The following is a 22,502-nucleotide window of genomic DNA, read 5'->3' as shown; positions in this document are numbered from 1 at the left end:
CAGATGTCCCAAGAGCTTGAGTACAGTGTAGGTACTTAATTAATGTGCCAGTCTGAGGGTCAAGAGACTCAGGCTCTGGTCTCTCTTTTGGCACTGACATGTGGCTTTAGCCAAATCCCTAACCTAGGCTTCTAGTTTTCTTCTTCTTCTTCATTTTTTTTCTTTTTGAGACACAGTCTCACTCTGTCACCCAGGCTGGAGTTCAGTGGCACAATCTCGGCTCACTGCAACCTCCGCCTCCCAGATTCAAGTGATTCTCGTGCCTCAGCCTCCCAAGTAGCTGGGACTACAGAGGCATGTGTAATCACGCCCAACTAATTTTTGTATTTTTAGTAAAGATGGGGTTCACCATGTTGCCCAGTCTGGTCTCGAACTCCTGACCTCAAGTGATCTGCCTGCCTCAGCCTCCCAAAGTGCTGGGATAACAGGTGTGAGCCACCGCACTCAGCCCTATTTTTCTTAAGTACAAATTGTATATAAGGGTGCCTGGCCAGTGCACCACACAAGGTTGATGTAAAAGGCAACAAAAGTGAACTGGCCGTGACAACTGTAAGGAGCTGGACAGCTGATTTTTGCCAGATTGAATGTAACCAGGTCATCCCAGCAGTGAACATGGTGCACACATGCCAGCCCAGCCAGGAAGGCACTGCCAGGAGAATGGTTCTCGGGGAACTTCACTCTCTCCCCTAGGAAAGCTGGATTCAGAGCCTCCACAGTGGTTTGGCTGGCCTAGGCTCAAAAAATGCCTCCAAGGCAGGCCTGCCAGTCTAGGCCACCCATGGTGGCTCATGCCTGTAAACCCAGCACTTTGGGAGGCTGAGATGGGATGGGTACTTGAGCCAAGGAGTTCGAGACCAGCCTAGGCAACATAGCGAGACCTGTCTCTACAAAAAATCAGCCAGTATGGTGGTGCACGCCAGTTCTCCTAGCTACCTGGGAGACTGAAGTGGAAGGATTGCTGGAGCCGGGGAGGTTGAGGCTGCAGTGAGTCGTCATTGCACCTTTGCACTCCAGCCTGGGCAACAGAGCAAGACCCTGTCTTTAAAACAAAACAAACAAAAAAACAGCCAAGGGAAGGCCACTTTGTCTCCCAGGTGATGCTGGGAGGGAAGTTTCCGAGGACTGAACAGCTTCCTCTCTTCTCCCTCCAGGTCCCTGTGCACTTTGCACACAGGTTGGCATTCGGGTGTGGGTGGCAGAGTGCCATCTGGTACAGCATCCAGCACTAGGTTTCAACTCTGTGTTACAGAACCAGGCGTGGTGGTAGTGCAGCAAGTACTCACTTATTAGAGGGCAGAGCATTTAGGTGAGACAGACCCCGTGGGGTCCAGATTGGATGAGTGAGCGGGGAAGAACCTCCCACAGTATATCCTGAACACAGAAGGATCCCTCCAAGACTCTCACTGGCCCCCACCCCATTGGTTCCGGTCCCCAGGAAGAGGAAGGGCTCAGATCAGCATAACAGTGAATCACCGAGCACTTCCACACAATGACCCCTCCAGGAGGGTGGAGAAGCCTGTCTGGCAACTGCCTACACAAACGGCAATTCTGAAGAGCAACAAACAAACCAGTTTAGCCCCAATTCCCATTTTGCGTAAGAATGCGCCCCACAAAAACAACACCCGAAGAACACTAGTTGATCACCACTGGTTGATCGATACCAGTTGCTAACACTAAAGTTTGAGCCAAGACAGAATTTTAAAAGTCCCCTGGAAGGAACTTTGGGTAAAGTGGTTTTGTGGAAACTGGTGTTAAAGTGTCGTTAGACTGAACTCAAACGTTCCATGGGGAGCACCACATATTTCAAGCAACAGATCTTGGTAAACTTGGTTTCAGAAAGAAGTTAAGCCAGAGAAGGGTTTGGACCCATAAACCAAAGGGAACTTGTTAGTCACTAAGTGACTGCCAAGGTACCTGTTTTCTTTATGCTAATAAGAGGTTACACAAATTCCAGGAAGGAGGATTGCTAGGTGCAGGGGATGGTTAGGTCACAGGGGGACCGCCTGCCGGCTGGCCTCTGAATAGACCCTGACCATGGCTCCTTAATCCAGGGAAGCAGCAAAAACGAACAGCAATTGGGTTGAAATCAGGGCGAAGGCCCTTGCGTTAGGCCGGGAGAGTCGTTCTTAAAAACGTGCATCCTCCCAGAGGTCACGGCCTCCTTCACATCGTCCAGGTTGGGCACGGGTCCCAGAGAACGACATCCCAGTGTACATGAGGTACTGGGCGAAGACAGTGGGCATTGCTTCTCCCCTCCCCATCCCCGAACTACTCTTGCCAGCCATCAAACACAAGGAAAGGTGTTCTCTATAACCAAACGGATGATTTCGTCCACTTCTTCCTTAAACACCTAAAAACCACAGCGACAGCACTAGTAGCCCTTCATTCGGAATCAGAACAGCAGCATCTGCGAACCTGCAAAGCCCAGGGGCTAAGGGTGCCAGGACACAGCGAGAGTGGCCCCTGCTCAGATCCAACACAAGCCTCGGGGGCTCCGGGCGGCGTAGACGCCGCACTTCGTTCGCTTCCCGCTCTGCACGTACCTCGCTCGCACATCCGCCAGCGTCCGGCACCTGAGCCGTCGGTTCCGCGGGTACCTTCTCCTCTTCCCCGGCGTCCAAGGGGCCACTCCGAGCCGCTCGGGGGTCCCCGCCACCCCCCTGCACAGCCTGGCTGCCGCCGTCCACGCTGGCGCCGGCTCCTCCGGTGGACGAGGCGGCGGCGGCGCCGAGCAGCCCGTGGGCCTCGTCCGCGCTCCCGGCAGCCACGCTGTGCACCAGCCACGCATCCACGCTGGTGCGAGGGACGAAGGGGACCCCGAGCGCGCGCACCTCCCGGAGCAGCTGGCCCTCGGGCGGCGCGGCAGGGTCCAGCTCCCGGCCCTTGGGGTGCAAGTGGCCCGCGCGCCCCCACCCTCCCGAGGCCGAGAAGGGGCTGAGCGCGTAGGCGGAGCTGGCCGGGCAGCCCAGGAACAGCAGCTCGTCCTGGAGCAGGGTGGGCGGCGGCAGCAGCAGGTAAAGATCTAGGTCTACGCGGAGCCCCGCCAAGCTCAGCAGGAGGGTGAGGTGCAGGAGGCCGCCGCCGGCCGACCACCACCGCTTCAGGTGCTTCATCGCCGCCGCGCGCCCGGGAACGCCCCTGCCGGCGCCCGCGGGTCCCGGCGCCCCAGCCGCCGGGGTGACACGTGCGGAACCCGCGCGCGGCCCGCACCTGCCTGGAACCCAGATAAGCGAAACAATGGACCGGGGCGCGCGGCGGCCGTCGCGGGTTCCCAGCACCGGGCACAAAGGCGTTCCCTCGGCAGCCGGCACCGTGCCTGGCACCGCCGGGGATCGGGAGAAGGGAAGAAGGAGCCACCTGAGCGCCGAGCCCCTTCGCCCAGCCGCCCGCAGCCCGGCGCGGGGGCCAAGCTCCGCCCCCGGCCGCGGGCGCAGCCGACGGGAACACGCCCCCTGCCGCCCGGGGCCCGCGCCCGTGGGAGGGGCCGCGCGGGGCGGGGCTCCCCCAGCTCAAAGCCTCTTTATGTCCGGGGAACGCAAGGCTTTCTGGGAGCAGAAGTTGTTCTGGGCACCAAGTGGCCCCTTGCCACCCTGTGGCCGTGAGCTGGGCCATCCTTGCTGGAAGCCAAGGGCGGGAGTTGGGGTGGAGGGCTAGGTGGTGGGTAGCTGGGTGGGAAGGGACAGGATGTGTAGACTGGGCGGAGAGTGACTGGGCAGCTACAAGGGGCCTGGCAGCTTGCAACGGGCTTCCACCCCAACGTGAGGACACTTGGCGGGCAGAGTGGGCAAGAGTAACCTCTCTGTCTCAGTTCCGCTATCTGTAAAATGGGGATCATAGAGCCTGTCAAACAGGGAAGTGTTGAGGTCAGATGAAATATTTCGTGTAAAGTTCGGAGTTTCACATATAAATTCCACCGTTGCCATTGGGATCAGTCATCCCACCACTCTGCACACCCCAGTCTCAGCCTCACAGACCCCTCTCTCTTCTCTGGGCGTGCTCTGCATAGTGCTAGACCTCCTCTCGGTATCCTTTGCTCCTTATCCGTTGTTTCCTTGAGGGTTGACAGCACCAGCTCTACAGTTACCCTGAGTGAGTTCAAGTCCCCCCTCCACTTGAGGGGTGACCTTGGACAAATCTCTCCTTTTCTCTGTGCCTCAGTTTTCTCACTGTAAAATGAGACTAATAATAGCACCTCCCCAGCAGACCTTTTGTGAGCCCCAAATGAGATAATGCATGTAAACCACCGACCACAGCACTGCATAGGTAGGAAGTGCTCCCTGCTACCCATTGTTTGTATTACTCACCCTCAAGGCTTAGCTCCAAAGCTACATCCTCTGAATTTTCACCAGTTGGCATTAATCTCTCCCCCATCTGTTCCACCGTGCTTTCTCCGTTTGCCAACATTGTAACAGTTGGCCCATTCAACTCTGTGTTGTAGATGAGAATCCGTCTGATTTGCCCATTGTAAATTCTTGAGGACAAGGAACCTGTTTGGTTCACCTTTGTCCATGCACAGTACCCAGCACTGGGCCTTGCAAGGGTAGGTTTTACTAACCTTAGCTCCCTTCCTTGGAAGAAAAGGGGACAGGAGGGGATGCCCAACTGAGAATGGGCAGTTGTGTAAAAAGTTGAGCAAGACTTGTTTTAAAAGGCCCCTCCCTCCACCTGGCTTTCTCGTCTCTCTCCTGGGCTAGTGTAGTAAGAAGAGAAAAGAATGGGGACCAGGGGAGCAGAAACAGACTTCTTAAAGTTGCTTCCTCTGTGTTAAGCCTTGGAAGATGGGTTGGGGTGGCAAAGAGGATGAAGAAAGGTGATTGCCAGGTTATCAAGACCCCGTTCACAGCATTTAGTCTCTGAACAGCGGATTTAGAGTCTCAGCTTAGTAAATGCTGCCTTCAGCTTTTTACTGAGAACCTACTAACTGCCTGAGGTTGTGCTGGAGGCATGAAGGATATGAAATGGAGTTCTTTCCTTCCGTAATCTTATGGTTTTACTAGGGAGATGAGATAAAAATTTGTGAGACACTAAGAAACAAGAGAAATAATGTACTCAATTGCCAAAATACTTAGATGTAAATTACTTCAAGGTTTATATAGGGAGCTCTAAAACTATTGAGAGTAGAGGCGGTGCCTTCTTCAAGGTGGTGCCCTCCAGAATCTTACACACAGTTGATGCTCAAAAAAAATATTTATTAGTTGAATTGAGGAGGTTACACTTGAGATGTATTTTGAGAAATCTGAATAGACTGGGAACAGGAAGCACATACAAACTTCTAACATTTGTTGGGAAGTGGGCTAACCCCTCACCATTTTACAATGTGAATTGGTAATCATAGTGTTAAATATCTTTCAGACTATACACTTCAAAAGCATGGCTTAACTCTGGCTCTTGACTGGTGGGAACAAGGGTACCTAAAAGACCTTGCAGTAAAGTGTTAACCAGGAGACAATCCTACATACCCTTGACTTTACTCACAATAAAAAGTCCCATTTTTAGGAGCATGGGGAGAATGGAATGAAATTAGAAGGAAAAACTTCTCTTTAGGTTTATTTCTAGAATCCTCCATCTAGGAATAGCCAAGTGAAAAGTCCAAACCATTGTCTTGTAAAAGCCTTGAAAAGTCATCTGCATTCATAAAATCCTGAAATCAGTGCTACTCAAAGGTTGACCTGAAACTGATGCTCATGTGTAAACTATTTGCTTCTGATCCAAATGAGATAAGTAATAGAACTGAGAATTTAAAGAAAAAAAAATTTTTTTTTGTAGAGATGGAGTCTTGCTGTGTTGCCCAGGCCTGTCTTGAACTCCTGGGCTCAAGCGATCCTCCTGCCTCAGCCTCCCTAACTGCTGCAGTTACAGGTGCGAGCTACCATGCCTGGCCTAAATAAATTTTTATAGCAATTTGACATCATTACAACATCAACAGATGAGCTGAGGTTTTGGGTTTTTTAAATGCCTTTGTAATTTCATTTTTCTAGAAATGAATTTCTATTTTATTTGACGAAAGTGCTGACTTGCAACAAATTGAAAAATTTTTTTTAAAGTTGATTCTTCAAAGGGTTAGTTTGAGAAGCACCACCTTAAATGGCATCCTGGTAGGGTAGGCAACTCCCAAGATAATGTCCAGTGATTATTCCCTTCCCTCGAGTGTGGGCTAGACCTGGTGATGTGCTTCTAATAAACAAAATACGGCAAAAATGGTGGGCTTTCATTTCTGAGTTTAGATTACAAAAAGATGGAGTGGCTTTTATCTTGCTTACCCTCTCTCCCACTTTCTCCCTCTTGGAGCCCTCACTCTGGGGGAAGGAAGCTACCATGGTTGTTGTTTTTTTTGTTTTTTCTTTTTTTTTTTTGAGATGAGGTTTTGCTCTTGTTGCCCAGGCTGGAGTGCAATGGTGCGATCTTGGCTCACTGCAGCCTCTGCCTCCCAGGTTCAAGCAATTCTCCTGCCTCAGCCTCCTGAGTAGATGGGATTACAGGCGCCCACCAACAGGCCCAGCCCAGCTGTTTTGTATTTTTTTTTTAATTGATCATTCTTGGGTGTTTCTCGCAGAGGGGGATTTGGCAGGGTCATAGGACAATAGTGGAGGGAAGGTCAGCAGATAAACAAGTGAACAAAGGTCTCTGGTTTTCCTAGGCAGAGGACCCTGCGGCCTTCCGCAGTGTTTGTGTCCCTGGGTACTTGAGATTAGGGAGTGGTGATGACTCTTAACGAGCCTGCTGCCTTCAAGCATCTGTTTAACAAAGCACATCTTGCACCGCCCTTAATCCATTTAACCCTGAGTGGACACAGCACATGTTTCAGAGAGCACAGGGTTGGGGGTAAGGTCATAGATCAACAGGATTCCAAGGCAGAGAATTTTTCTTAGTACAGAACAAAATGAAAAGTCTCCCATGTCTACTTCTTTCTACACAGACACAGCAACCATCTGATTTCTCAATCTTTTCCCCACCTTTCCCCCTTTTCTATTCCACAAAACCGCCATTGTCATCATGGCCAGTTCTCAATGAGCTGTTGGGTACACCTCCCAGACGGGGTGGTGGCTGGGCAGAGGGGCTCCTCACTTCCCAGAAGGGGCGGCCGGGCAGAGGCGCCCCCCCTCCCGGACGGGGCGGCTGGCCGGGCGGAGGCGCCCCTCACCTCCCTCCCTGACGGGGCGGCTGGGTGAGCGGGGGCTGACCCCCCAGCTCCCTCACAGATGGGGCGGCTGGCCGGGCGGGGGCTGACCCCCACCTCCCTCCCGGACGGGGCGGCTGGCCGGGCGGGGGCTGACACCCCAGCTCCCTCCCGGACGGGGCGGCTGCCAGGCGGAGATGCTCCTCACTTCCCAGACGGGGTGGCTGCCGGGCGCAGGGGCTCCTCACTTCTCAGACGGGGTGGCTGCCGGGCGGAGGGGCTCCTCACTTCTCAGACGGGGCGGCTGCCGGGTGGAGGGGCTCCTCACTTCTCAGACCAGGCGGCCGGGCAGAGATGCTCCTCACTTCCCAGACGGGGTGGCGGCCGGGCAGAGGCTGCAATCTCAGCACTTTGGGAGGCCAAGGCAGGCGGCTGGGAGGTGGAGGTTGTAGCGAGCCGAGATCACGCCACTGCACTCCAGCCTGGGCACCATTGAGCACTGAGTGAACGAGACTCCGTCTGCAATCCCGGCACCTCGGGAGGCCGAGGCTGGCGGATCACTCGCGGTTAGGAGCTGGAGACCAGCCCGGCCAACACAGCGAAACCCTGTCTCCACCAAAAAAATACAAAAACCAGTCAGGCGTGGCGGCACGGGCCTGCAATCGCAGGCACTCGGCAGGCTGAGGCGGGAAAATCAGGCAGGGAGGTTGCAGTGAGCCGAGATGGCAGCAGTACAGTCCAGCTTCGGCTCGGCATCAGAGGGAGACCGTGGAAAGAGAGGGGGAGGGAGACTGTGGGGAGGGGGAGAGGGAGAGGGAGAGGGCTGTTTTGTATTTTTAGTAGAGGCGGGGTTTCACCATGTTGGCCAAGCTGGTCTCGAACTCTTGACCTCAAGTGATCCACCCACCTTGGCCTCCCAAAGTCCTGGGATTGCAGGCATGAGCCACCATGCCCAGCAGGGAAGTTACTATGTTTTAAGGAGTCCTATGTAGAGGCTCATGTGACAAGGCCAATATCCAGTGAGAGAGAAGCTGAGGCCTGCCAGCAGCCACTTGAGTAGGCTTAGAAGCTGATCCTTCTCCAGTTGAGGCTTGAAGTGACTAAGTTGGCTTCTAGCCCATGCCAACTCTTTGATTGCAGCTTTGTGAAAGGCCCCAAGCAAGAGGACTACACTGCACATGGATTCCTGACCCAGAAATAAACCTAAGATAATAAATGTTGTTTGAAGTCACTACATTTTTGAGTAATTTGCTACATAGTCATAGATAACTTGTATACCTTGTGTAAGAGGTGGACCTCACTGGGCGCAGTGCCTCACGCCTGTAATCCTAGCACTTTGGGAGGCTGAGGCGGGTGGATTGCCTGAGCTCAGGAGTTCGAGACTAGCCTGGGCAACACGGTGAAACCCCGTCTCTACTAAAATACAAAAAATTAGCTGGGTGTGGTGGCATGTGCCTGTAGTCCCAGCTACTCTGGAGGCTGAGGCAGGAGAATTGCTTGAACCCGGGAGGTAGAGGTTGCAGTAAGCCAAGATTGCACCACTGCACTCCAGCCTGGGTGACAGAGTGAGACTCCATCTCCAAAAAAAAAAAAAGAGGTGGACCTCCAGTCTTGAGTCCAGGAGTTCAAGACCAGCCTGGGCAACATAGTGAGATCCTGTTTCTATTTAAAAAAGAAAAAGAGGTAGACATCAGTCAAGTAGAAGGAAAAGCTGAAAATGTAACTGCAGTTGTGCCATACAGTTAATGATATAGTCAATGAATAATTTATAACTAGGAAGTAACTTTACAGTAGTACATTCTAGTCCCTAGATGTATTTAAAGGGCTTAACCCTTTAAACGTGAAATTATAACTTGCTATGAAAGATAGTAACCACTAAAACATAGCCACCCCTACCTGGTATGAGATGAACAAAACATGGCAATTTCTTGTAGATCTCTAAATAGAAAAATTTTTTTTCCTCCTTTCTATAGTCTCACACAACACTTCTGACAACCAATGTGTAGGTTTTCGATACCAAGCAATTCTTTGATTCCAGTTATCTGGGGTCATCAACAGGGTGTCCTCCAACTCAATTCAATTCTGACACTATCTGCCTGGGGTTAGCATCAGACCTCACTTCAGATGCCAATCTCATCTGTGCCTTCTGAACTTCTGACTGATGGGCTATACACTGGGGGTTCCCACAACCCCCTTCTCGGGTTCAATAATTTGCTAGAATGGCTCACAACACTTGGAAACATTTACTCATGTTTACAGGTTTGTTATAAAAGATATAATACATGGAAGAGACACATAGGGCAAGGTATGGGGAAGGGGCACGGAGTTTCCATAACTTCTTCAGGTGCACCACCCTCCCAGCATCTCTATGAGTGCGTCAACCCAGATGGTCTCCAAACCCTGTCTTTTTATTTATCTGTTTATTTATTTTTTATGAAGTCTTCATCGTGTAGGCATGATTTTTTTTTTTTTAACAGAGTCTTGATCTATTGCCCAGGCTGGAGTGCAGTGGCGCAATCTTGGCTCACTGTAACCTCCACCTCCTGGGTTCAAGTGATTCTCTCATGCCTCAGCCTCCCCTAGTAGCTGGAACTACAGGCATGTACCACCATGCCAGGCTAATTTTTTTTTTTTTTTTTGTATTTTTAGTAGAGATAGGGTTCCGCCACATTGGCAAGGCTGGTCTCGAACTCCTGGCCTCAAGTGATTTGCTTGTCTTGGCCTCCAGAAGTGCTGGGATTAGAGGCATGAGCCACCACACCAGTCTTGCAGGCATGACTGATTAATTCATTAGTCTCTGGGGACTGAACTCAATCTCTAGCCCCTTTCCTCTCCCACTCTTATCACATTGTAAGTTATAAGGGTTTTAGGCGCTCTGGCCGGGAGCCAGAGACAAAGACCAAAGACCTATGTATATATGGTGGGTTTGGAGTTTTTCTTTTTTCTTTTCTTTTCTTTCTTTTTTTTTTTTTTCTGAGACAGAGTCTCTCTCTGTCACTCAGGCTGGAGTGCAGTGGTGCGGTCTTGACTCACTGCACCCCCTGCTTCCCAGGCTGAAGAGACCCTCCCAAAGAGATCCTCCCACCTCAGTCTCCTGAGTAGCTGGGACCACATGAGGCTAATTTTTGTAGTTTTTGTAGAGAGGGGGTCTCTCTGTGTTGCCAAGATTGGTCTCGAACTCCTGGACTCAAGCGATCCACCCACCTCAGCCTCCCAAAGTGCAGAGATTATGGGCTTGAGCCATGGCACCCAGCCAAAGATATATTTCTCATTATATCACAAGATCACAGCATGTATCCAAATCAGCAAGAAAGAAAACAGGTCAAAACCTTGACATCCTTCTTTTAGAAAGTGTCTGTTAATATTAGCCACAGGAAATATAAATTTGTGGTAGAAATTCCATGATTAAGCAAAATAGCCTGTTAAAGTCCAAGACATAAATTAAGATATACATTGTATCATCTAGGAGGGAGAATTAAGTATAGCTAATTTTAAAACAGGCATAGTCACTAGAATTAAAATCCTTGGGACATTTTGCCAAAGGCTTTTGCAAGAGAATAGCTTTATGAATGAACTGATTTGCTGTGTAATACCGATCTTGGTGATGAAGAATCAACTGATACTTCATGCAGAGGATGAGTTTATGCTTTTTTCTGGTTAGTTTATAATCTTCCGAAAGTTTGACTTTAAAGTTGCTTTGGACATTATGATGACGATGATCACTAAGTGCTTGCACATAGTATTCACAATAGCAGCTACGATGTACTGAACCCTGTTCTGCGCTGGCCCCTTTTTGTGCATTTATTCCTTACAGGATCTTTGTGAAGTAGGGTAGCCAGGGATAAAAACCAAATATCATAACAAAAGATGCTTTTATCACTTTATTTATTTATTTATTTATTTATTTTGAGACAGAGTTTTGCTCTGTCGCCCAGGCTGGAGTGCAGTGGCACGATCTCAGCTCACTGCAACCTCTGCCTCCTGGGTTCAAGCGATTCTTCTGCGTCAGCCTCCTGAGTAGCTGAGACTACAGGCGCCTGCCACCATGCCTGGCTAATTTTTGTATTTTTAGTAGAGACAGGGTTTCACCATATTGACCAGGCTGGTCTCAAACTCCTGACCTCGTGATCCACCCACCTCAGCCTCCCAAAGTGCTGGGATTACAGGCATGAACCACCGCACCTGGCCGCTTCTATCACTCTTATCACTTAGGAAGTTACAAGGGTTTTAGGAGCTCTGGCCAGACTTCCTAAAATTATCTCCATTTCATATAGTCCAGATGAGGACACTGAGGCTCAGGGACACGCCACCCTCTGCCTAAGGAAATGCCCTCAATAAATGGCAGAGTCAGAATTGAAATTCACAATCTGTCAACTTTCTGCTGCCGTCCGCCACTCCTCTGCACTGTTTTGCTTGTTTATTCATGACTCAGCCTCCTCCTTTTGCAAGAGGGAATGCCCTTCTTCAACCAAGCATTCTTTCCACAGCTTTGGAAAGTGTAAAATCTGCCAAAATCTCTTCTCTGCAAAGTGTCAGAAGAAATGAAGTATTGGATTTTGCCCCTTCATACGATGCCTTTCTTGATCTTTTACACAGAAACAACTAACTGTATTTAAAGCACTTTATCTTGTTGCTTGGCTCTTTGGTGATTCCTGCATGCTTTTGATTCCTATTGATTCATGCCAGCCTTGTTTACTCTCAAAGACATATTTTAAGCATCCATTGGTGACAGTCCCTGGGATACAAAGACTGTCAAGGCAAGAGCTTGTGGTCTTATTAGGGAAGCAGGATGTGTAGAGGGTGAAATGCATGCCACTGATTGAGGAGTCTGGGACTCCTCATATGAGAAACATATTTAGGACCAGGCTTGTCCCAGGGAAATCACAAGCTAAGTAGGCTTGCTGACTCCCACCTAGTCTCTTTGGTGTGAACTGGAATTCTTACACTCAGGTTAAGGTTCCAGGGTTTGCGATTGCACTCTCTCTCTCTCTCTCTGTGTGTTTGTGTGTGTGTGTGTGTGTGTGTGTGTGTGTGTGCAGAGGATGGAAAAGGAATAAAGAAAAGGGGTCTAGGGGACCTCGGAGTCAGGCTGATCAGTGGGGGTTACAGCATACATCATTTGGAAGCAAAGGGGAACTACCATTGGCAACTTTTGTCCTGTCCATCAGATCCAAAGTGCTAGATCTGGTTCTGTTTAACAACCCACACAAGCGTAGTGCACTAATCAGGATGGGATAGCCACTATAACAATCCCCAAATCTCAGTGCTTTAACCCAACAGGGTCTGGCTTTGTCACCCAGGCTGGAAAGCAGTGGCACGATCTTGGCTCATTCTAACCTCTCCCTTGCAGGCTCAAGCCATGCCCCCCAACCTTAGCCTCCCGAGTAGCTGGGACTATAGGCACACAACACCGCACCCAGCTAATTTTTGTATTTTTCAATAGAGACAAGGTCTTGCTGTGTTGCCCTGGCTGGTCTTGAACTCCTGGGCTCAAGTGATCCTCCAGCCTTGGCCTCCCAAAAGTGCTGGGTTTACAAGCTCACGTGAGCCACTGCACCTGGCCTCTTGCTTATTTTATGCTTCAGAAAAAGGGTGTAAGATAAAGGGAGACCGTGTCCTTTAAAGTCGTTTGAGGACAGAGCCTCTTTTTTTATTGTGGCTCTGGGCTCCTCTGGATCCTCAGAGTCCTGTCCATTCAGCCAGTGGATGGAGCAAGTGAAAATCAAGCACGGGAGGTTTGTATGGGCCAGGCTGGGAAGTGGTGTTCATGACTTCCACTTCATACTTCATTGGCCAGAACCAGGCCACAGGGCCACACCTAAGTGGCGAGGTGTTACAGTAGGTAGCTAGTCAGACATGAACAGGGCAGGAAAGGGCTTCCCTTTCCCCACCAGGAATGTCAAGTGGCCATCAGGTGATGGTTAACTGTCTCTCTAAAATAATAATTGGTCACAGCCGACACCAGGGAAAGGCCGTCTCCCAACAGATAGGAAAACCTGAAACCGGTGATCAGCAGCTTCCCAATACGATCTCAGTAGTTGAGTGAGTGGGCTCACGCATGTGCGCTAAGAGGCAAAATGGCAGCATTTAACTGCTATATGATGTTCCTCTAGGAAGGCCTCAAGTGAGCATGCATACAACTTCAGTAAACACACTGCTCCCGCAGCCCCTCCCAAGTGCTGACAGACCACTGCACATGCTGACAGCCCACCTCAAGGGAATAATCAGGGGAGAAGTACCAGCAAGACCTCAGAAGTATGCCAACACAGAAAACTTGAAGTCAAAGGTCAAACCATGCACTTGATCTCTCAAGTTGTCTGCTTGGCCCTCTTCCAAGTATACTTTATGTCCTTGCATTCCTGCCCCAAAACTTTTTAATAAACTTTCATTCCTTCTCTAAAACTTGCCTCAGTCTCTTACTCTGTCTTATTCCCCCTTGTTTGCATTCTTTCTTCTGAGGAGGCAAGAATTGAGGTTGCTGCAGACCCTTATGGATTCACTGCTAGTAACAAAGGGAGGCTGCAAGGAAGGCCTAACTCTGCCCAAGACCAAGAAGAGAGCATAGATGGCTATCTTTGCCACATGTGGTAAGTTACTGTCCTTGGGTTTTATTCTGTATTCCATTCATTTGAAAACCACTTATTCAACACCTACTGGGTATCTTGCTTTTTTTTTTGACTAAACATATTCTTTTAGCCACTCATAGTGAATTAATACACTAACACAAACCTCAATGACTTGTTCATGGTAGAGCAGCCCTGACAGTCTAGGTGTTTAGGAAATGCTGCCTGGTGAGAATGGTCAAAGTGGGGCATATTGTGGAAAGAGCTTGGAGTTTAGGTCTCATCATAGTTTGGCACAAGCAAGTCATTTGAGAAGGAACACCTACTACATCTCTGGACCTCAGAGCCGCTCACCTTCACAGTGAGGGCTTGAACTGGACAGATTTCTAAGTTCCCTTTGCACCTTGAGCGTCTCTGAAAGCCCTGGCAACAAGTGAGGAATTACGCTAGATAATGACCAAACTCTGGTGTTCTTGCTTAACTCTGTGGCTTTCAGCCCTAAAAGCACCACCACATAGATTTGGAAAAGAAAGCAGAAGATATTTTGCTCTACTCTTGATTAAATCTCCATCTGGAGGAAGAATCTGAAAGGCCTCTCTCTGGCTTTGGGATGCATCTTACTCTTTTTGTCAGTACATGTATCTGCCGGATGACATTGTGAACGTGTGACACTCATATTGATCTTCATTCCCTAATTGCACACTACTTGATAGTAGGAAAGCTGCATGTAGGTAAGTTGGACTGCGGGCAAAGTCGCTGATTATTTACAAGGTAGAAAACCAAGCACCCATAATGAAAATTAATACAAGCACAGTTGGCAGAGGGCCTAATTATTGCTCCTTTGCTAGAAAAAAAACTTAAGATTTGAGGCCAGTGACCCTGATCACTATTTAATAAAGTTGATGGGTTTTTATATTTGAATTGACCATTAATTTAGCACCTGAATTCTCTCAATTGTTTAATCATCTCCCTTAAGCGCATTTATATTTTTGGTAGCAGCTATAATACTCTCTTTAGTAATTCACATCATTAAACAATTCCTTTTCAACTGTTTCTTTGTCCTTGCTGGCTTTATCTAATTCCTAGTTTTATGATCAGCTCTGTGGAATCTCTATCTGATCTTAACCAGGCAGCAGCCTTCTGATTGTCAGAAGGCAGGAACAGAACAGAAGGTGAGACTCCCCAGCCATCTAGGCCCACTTCTGAGCCCCCTCAACCTCTGCCTGCCTTCTATCTGCTTTCTAAAAAGATAAATGCTAGTTATAATTTTAGTTTGCTGAACAAATGTGTCTATGCTATTGTAGTGGGTTGAATATACCTCCCATCCTCAAATTCACATTCACCTCAACCTCAAAATATGACCTTATTTGGAAATAGGGTCTTGGCAGACATAATCCTAAGGTAAGGATGGAGATAAAATCATACTGGATTAGTATGGCTCACAAATCTAATGACAGTGCCTTATAAGAGACAGAAAAACTCACACAAAGACACAGAGAAGCAGGTGATATGAAGACAGAGGCAGAGATTGGAGTGATGCTGTCCCAAGCCAAGGAATGCCAGGAGCCACCAGACGCTGGAAGAGGCAAGCAAGGATCCTCCCTTAGAGCCTTCAGCCCTGCTGGCACCTTAATTTCAGACTTCTGGGCCCTGTAACTATGAGAGAATACATTTATGTTGTCTTTTTCTTTTTTTTTCTGAGACAGAGTCTTGCTCTGTTGCCCAGGCTGGAGTGCAGTGGCACTATCTCAGCCCACTGCAACCTCTACTTCTCTGGTTCAAGCAATTCTCCTGTCTCAGCCTTCCAAGTAGCTGGGATTACAGGTGCATGCCACCATGCCCAGCTAATTTTTGTATTTTTAATAGAGACAGGATTTCATCATGTTGGCCAGGCTGGCCTGGAACTCCTGACCTCAGGTGATCCACCCGCCTTGGCGTCCCACAGTGCTTGGATTACAGGCGTGGGCCACCACACCCGGCCCATTTCTGTTATCTTAAGCAACCAAGTTTGTGGTCATTTGTTATGGCATTCCAGGGAAACTAATACAGATATGTTTTTTATTTTCCTTCCCTTTTTGTTTTGTTCTTGTATTACATAAGAACTATTTCCTTTTTTTTTTTTTTTTTTTGAGACGGAGTGTTGTACTGTCACCCAGGCTGGAGTGCAGTGGTGCTATCTTGGCTCACTGCAACCTCTGCCTCCCGGGTTCAAGCGATTCTCCAGCCTCAGCCTCCCGAGTAGCTGGGATTATAGGCGCACGCCACCATGCCGGGCTAATTTTTTTGTATTTTTAGTAGAGATGGGGTTTCACCATGTTAGCTAGGCTGGTCTCAAACTTCTGACCTCGTGATTCGCCCACCTCGGCCTCCCAAAGTGCTGGGATTACAGGCGTGAGCCACTGTGCCCAGCCTACATAAGAACTATTTCTATGGAATATATGTGTGTGTGTGTGTGTGTGTGTGTGTGTGTGTGTGTGTGTATCTATACATACATATATTTTTTCTTTCGAGACAGGTTCTGGCTGTGTCGCCCAGGCTGGAGTGCAATGGAGCAATCTCCATTGTTCACAGTAACCTCTGCCTCCTGGGCCCACCTCAGCCTCCCAAGTAGCTGGGACTATAGGTGCACACCACTATGCCTGGCTAATTTTTGTATTTTTGGTAGAGACAAAGTTTTGCCATATAGCCCAGGCTGGTCTCCAATCCTGGGCTCAAGCGATCCTCCTGCCTCAGCTTCCCAAAGTGCTAGGATTACAGGCATGAGCCACCATGTCCAGTCTTGGAATATTATTCAGCCATAAAAAAGAAGGAACTCCTGTTATTTGGCACAACATGGATGAATCTGGAGGACATCATGCCAAGTGAAATAAGCCAAACACAGAAAGACAGATACTGTATGATTTCACTTATGTGTAGAATCTTTAAAATTTTTTTAATTAAAAAAAATTTTTTGAGTGACAGGGTCTTACTCTGTTGCCCAGGCTGGAGTGCAGTGGTGCAGTCATAGCTTACTGCAGCCTCAAATGCCTGGGCCCAAAGCGATCCTCCTGCCTCAGCTTCCTGAGTAGCTGGGACTACAGGTGTACACCACCACACCCAGCTAAATGTGTTGAATCGTTAAAAAAAAAAGTCAAACTCATGGAAGCAGAGAGTGGATTGGTGGTTTCCAGGGGCTAGGAGGTTGGTTAAAGGGTACAAACATTGTTATAGGATGAGTAAGTTCTGAGAATCTAATGTACAGCATGATGATAATAGTTAGTAATACTGGGTGGGGGGAGGGGGGAGGGATAGCATTGGGAGATATACCTAATGCTAGATGACGAGTTAGTGGGTGCAGCGCACCAGCATGGCACATGTATACATATGTAACTAATCTGCACAATGTGCACATGTACCCTAAAACTTAAAGTATAATAAAAAAATAGTTAGTAATACTGTATTGTTTACTTGAAATTTGCTTTGAGAATAGATTTTAAGTGTCTTCACTACACTCACACACGTAAATGGTAACTAATTGCGTTAGGTGATGGATGTGTTTATTCATTTGATGTGGTAATCATCTCACAATGTATATCATATATCAAGTCATCATATTGTATACCTTCAATATATAGAATTTTAATTTGTCAATTACACCTCAATAAAGCTGGGAAAAAAATGAACTCTTTCCCTGAGTAAAAACTGGGGGACTCTGGGTGCTGTTGAGTTCAAGGTAGCCTTGGAGCAAAGGTACAGGAGGGAGTACTGCTGAAGCAGGGCGTTGAGATACTGCCACTCTGGGCCAGCACTTGTCCAGCATGATGGAGCATGAACACAGGAGACGGTTTGGCACTGACAGTGGGTTCTTGTCTGAGAAAACCACTTGAATCCTTTCTTCTGTCCCTGTCTCACCTTCAAGGCTGATCTGTACCATCTTCATTTTATCCTTCTCCTCCCACCCCCAACAGGGCTGCAGCAAAACACAAACCTAAGGCTTTTATAACAGAATTTATTGGGTCAGGCATGGTGGCTCACGCCTGTAATCTCAGCATTCTAGGAGATTGAGGCAGGCGGATCACTTGAGGTCAGGAGTTCGAGACCAGCCTGACCAACATGGTGAAACCCCGTCTCTACTATAACTACAAACATTAGCCGGGGTGGTGGCACACGCCTGTAATCCCAGCTACTCAGGAGGCTGAGTCAGGAGAATCACTTGAACCCAGGAAGTGGACATTGCAGTGAGCCGAGATTGCATCACTGCACTCCAGCCTAGGTGACAAGGCAAGACTCCATCTCAAAAACAAACAGACAAGAAAAACAGTACATGCGAATTTTGAATTACAGTAAATATTCCCTGATTTTCTAGGCACACTACCGTAACCTTGCTATTACTAACATCTAGGTTGAAAAGGGTCTTTTAAAAAAAAGTTTCAGGCTGGGGGTGGTGGCGCACGCCTGTAATCCCAGCACTTTGGGAGGCTGAGGTGGGCAGATCACTTGAGTCCAGGAGTTCAAGACCAGTCTGGGCAATATGGCAAAACCCCATCTCCACAAAAAAAATACAAAAATTAGCTGCGTGTGGTGGTGCGCACCTGTAGTTCCAGCTACTCAGAAGGCTGAGGTGGCAGGATCACTTAAGCCCTGGAGGCAGAGGTTGCAGTGAGCTGAGATTGCACCACTGCGCTCCCGCCTGGGTGACAGAGCCGATCTTGTCTCAAAAACAATAAAAATAAAAATTTAAAAAGTTTCATATAGCAATTTGAATTTTTAGGAAGCATTTTTCTTCTGTCCTCTCCTCTCTCCCTTTCTTTCCTGTCTCATTTCCGCTTGAAAGTGCTTTGCGATCACAGTGTCCCAGTATTATTTATTACTTTGTGACTTTTACAAGCAGCAATTAACCAAGAACATTATTCTTCAAGATGAATGTCTTTTTATGATTCAATGGTAAGTGCATTTTCACAATTCTATTGAACTACACCTCTTCAAACCTTCAAGATTGCCGAGATGAGTTAGGAAGAAACAGGATCTGGATCAGTTTCCTACAAAAGTGTCAATATTTGTTAAAACAAAGAGTACCCCCAATAGAATGCCATCTGTCCTTGTCTTTGAGGACCTGCCGAAAAATCTTTTCCCAGCCAAGAGACGATTATTTGGCATAACTGACACACATTCAGCAAGATGGTTTACAGATCAGAAACTGGCTTATATAGGCCAGGTGCAGTGGCTCACGTCTGTAATCCCAGCACTTTGGGAGGCTGAGGCGGGTGGATCACCTGAGGTCAGGAGTTCGAGACCAGTGTGGGCAACATGGTGAAACCCCGTCTCTACAAAAGATACAAATAATTAGCCAGGCCTGGTGGCGGATGCCTGTAATCCCAGCTACTCGGAAGGCTGAGGCAGAAGAATCGCTTGAACTTGGGGGGTGGAGGTTGCAATGAGCCAAGATTACAACACAGCACTCCAGCCTGGGTGACGGAGTGAGACTCCATCTAAAATAAATAAATAAATAAAGAGTTGCTTTGTTATGTGAAACTGAAAGTATAGTAATGTGTTTCATTTTTGAAAGTATAAATTAGAGATTGTTTACCAAAGTATTTCCCATAGGAAGCTTTTAAACAGCAGGATACCTAATTGATTTAAACATTCAATTCACTAACAAGTTATTTTGTTGTACAACATTTTAGAAAGTAAGCAATTGATAGGTAAAACACAAGGCCCTTCTCATGGTTTTATTGTTTCACCTATGCTGTTTCTGAAGCAAATAAACTCACTACTTTCTCCTGTTACAGATGGAAACACAGTTTTGTTGCAGTTTTCAGGCTGAAGCATAACACACAAAGTCTAGCACCTCAGAGTACTGCAGTTTCCAGGTCTATGCTGGTACCTCACCCCCATCATCAATAGCCTTTCTTTTTAGGAGGCAAGCATGTTCAACATGCTTTTGAGTGTGGTTAGTTATCTGACTTGAGTTCCAAAGGAGGGTCTTAGCTACCTGAATTCCTTTGGAGAAAACTCAAGATTCCTTCAAATAGTAACCTGAAGAGTAATTCAAAAGGTCATCTCAGGTAGGAGTTGTGAAAGTTGATCAATAAATTGGGTCATCTTTGTTCTACCCAACTAAAACAGTTGAGAGGCCACTGGGAGAAGGCCCTCAGGGCACATAACATCGCTCCAAGAATGTAATTCTCTGCAAGCCCTGCTGCTGAAACTGCCTGCTGTAGCCCAAAGCCAGTTTTATCTACTAGCTACCGAAACTACCTCCTGTGACTCTAAGAATTATTTTACCCATTGCCATCATTTACCAAGCAAAACTTGCCAGCTTCCTAAAACCTTACTAGTGCTGATGAACTTTCTCAAAGAGCAATATGTAATATTTCTCCTTTTAAAGAAAACTTCTGACCTTCTCTTTGTTCTTCAGACATACTGAAGACCACCTAGTCTGTGTGTATGGCCCAAATTGCAATTCTTCCTTCCCAAATAAAACATTTTAATTTCAGAGATTTGTCTGTATATTTCATTTGAGTTCAACAGGGTGAAATTCTTCAAAATGCATTAGACAGTTTTCAGGGCCCATTTCTCCTACAGTGGATTGCTCAGTGGGATGTTTGCCACTCAGAATTTCTATCCATCTGTGTCTCTTCTAACTCTCCCTGAAAATGAATTAATTTGGAAACCTCAAACCATCTGTAGAGTCTGACTCCACAGCATTCTTGCAGCCCCCAAACACTCCATCCAGCTATGCCATTCCTTCCCAATTTATTTTCTACAGGTACTGCCACCCTTTATTTAGACCTTCATTGAATCTCACTTTTCCCAAGAAAAGAACAGTCATCCCAGCCTCAGCCAGGGCCCTAGGCCAGTTGTCCCTCCCTTAGGTTGGTATAGGCCAGGAGTGTGGTCTTCTTCCACTGCAAGGCATTCAGCTGCTCTGCAGACATCTTAGCACGGTTTAACTAGACACAGCTAATCTAGAGGACCTTGGCCACCATGGAAACACATAATTCCAGCCTCCAAAGATACATGGGCATGTTTACCAAATAGGTTTTTGTATGTGCTAATTTAATTAATTAATTCAATAAATATCTCATGAGCACCTGCTATATTTAAGGCATTGATCTGAGAACATTGTTCCATGAATAAAACAAAGCCCCAGATCTAAAGGAGCTTGCAATCCACTTGGGAGAGACAGACAACAGATTTTTTTTTCAGTGGATACTAAGTGCTAAGAAGAAAAATAAAATGGGGCAAAAGAATAAAGGGGAGGAGAGTGATGGTATGTAGATGGGATCATCTACCTGTGTTACATAAGGAGGTGGGCAGGGAAAGTCTGACCTGAAAGAGGGAGAAAGCCACACAGTCATTCGTGGTTGGGAAAGAGTATTTCAAGCAGTGTGAATAGCAAGTACAAAGATCCTGAGGCAGGAGAGTACTAACCATGTTTGTGGAATCGAAAGAGGCCAATGTAGGAGGAAGGAAAAGCTGTATTATGTACCAAGTCATATTGAACATCACAGGCTACGGTGAAGAATTTGTATTTCACTCTGAGAAGGGCGGGAAGCTATTAGAGGGTTTTGATTTTATTTATTTATTTTTACTGAGATACAGTCTTGCTCTGCCACCCAGGCTGGAGTGCAGTGGCGTGATCTTGGCTTACTGCAAACTCCGCCTTCTGGGTTCAAGCGATTCTCCTGCCTCAGTCTCTTGAGTATCTGGGACTACAGATGTGTACCACCACAACTGGCTAATTTTATTTTTTATTTTTAGTAGAGACAGGGTTTCACCATGTTGGCCAGGCTGGTCTCAAATTCCTGACCTCAAGTGATCCTCCTGCCTGGGCCTCCCAAAATGCTGGGATTATAGGCGTGAGCCTCTGTCCCCAGCCTATTAGAGGATTTTGAACAGGAAATTAATACATACAAAACACAATATGTCACACACAGTGAGTACTGAAAAAAGCCTATCTTTAATTTTTATTTTTCCTTGACTCTAAAGGAGCTCTCTATTCTGCTTTATGAAAATGGTATTGTTGTTTTCTAATGGTATTGTCTTTTCTAAAATTGACAGAAAAGATGGAAAGCAAATATAAAAATCCTGGTCTTATAATCTCTAGGTGAAATTTCCACATCCTACATCTACAAAAGGTTGGATTATTAGAAAATTAAGACCCCATGTCCAAGGCTTTAGGTCCTTCTCTACATTTTGCTGCTTAGCAATGTATTTTTTTAAAAAAACTTCTTCTTATGGAAAATTTCAAATTCAATACAAAATTAGATAGAACAGCCATCTCCAAGCAATTATGAATTCAAGGCTATTCTTGTTTCTTCTATTCTGCCATCCATTTTCTTTCCCTTCCTTACACTGAATTATTTTGAGGCAAATCCCAGACATATCTTTTCATCCATGAATGCTTCAGTATGTATCTCTAAAAATAAAATCTTTTCTTTTTGCATTGCCACAATACCATAATCACACCTAAAAGTTTAACTATAATTTCTTAATACTATCAAAAATCCAGCCAGTTATGGCATTTCCCTGGTTGTTTCATTAATGTGTTTTTAAAAATAGTTGATTTGTTTAAATCAAGATTCAAATACTGCATTTGGTTGATAGACCTTATAAATCTAAAAAGACTAAATCTGATTATTTACCCTACCGTCCTTTTTGTTTGTTTGTTTCGAGGCAAGGTCTCACTCTGTCACCTAGGCTGGAGTGCAATGGTACGATCTTGGCTCACTGCAACCTCCATCTTCTGAGTTCAAGCGATTCTTGTGTCTCAGCCTCCCAAGTAGCTGGGACTACAGGCACACACCACCACACCCAGCTAATTTTTGTATTTTTTGGTA

The 22,502-nt window shown here is 47.0% G+C and overlaps 1 protein-coding gene across 1 annotated transcript in view; it reads right to left on the bottom strand.

The window, feature by feature from the left end:
• Nucleotides 1-3,202, bottom strand: part of NFE2L3 (NFE2 like bZIP transcription factor 3) — a 35,015-nt gene extending 31,813 nt beyond the window's left edge. The window contains exon 1 of the mRNA XM_004065399.5: nt 2,544-3,202. Within this exon, the coding sequence (XP_004065447.4) occupies nt 2,544-3,113 (570 nt within the window). The 5' untranslated portion in view covers nt 3,114-3,202. The remainder of the gene's footprint in view (nt 1-2,543) is intronic.
• Nucleotides 3,203-22,502: the final 19,300 nt, after the last annotated feature.

Source organism: Gorilla gorilla, chromosome 6 (assembly GCF_029281585.2).
Source record: "Gorilla gorilla gorilla isolate KB3781 chromosome 6, NHGRI_mGorGor1-v2.1_pri, whole genome shotgun sequence".
NCBI lineage: Eukaryota > Metazoa > Chordata > Mammalia > Primates > Hominidae > Gorilla > Gorilla gorilla.
The sequence above is the reverse complement of the archived record's forward strand: the minus strand, read 5'-3'. Positions and strand labels throughout refer to the sequence as shown.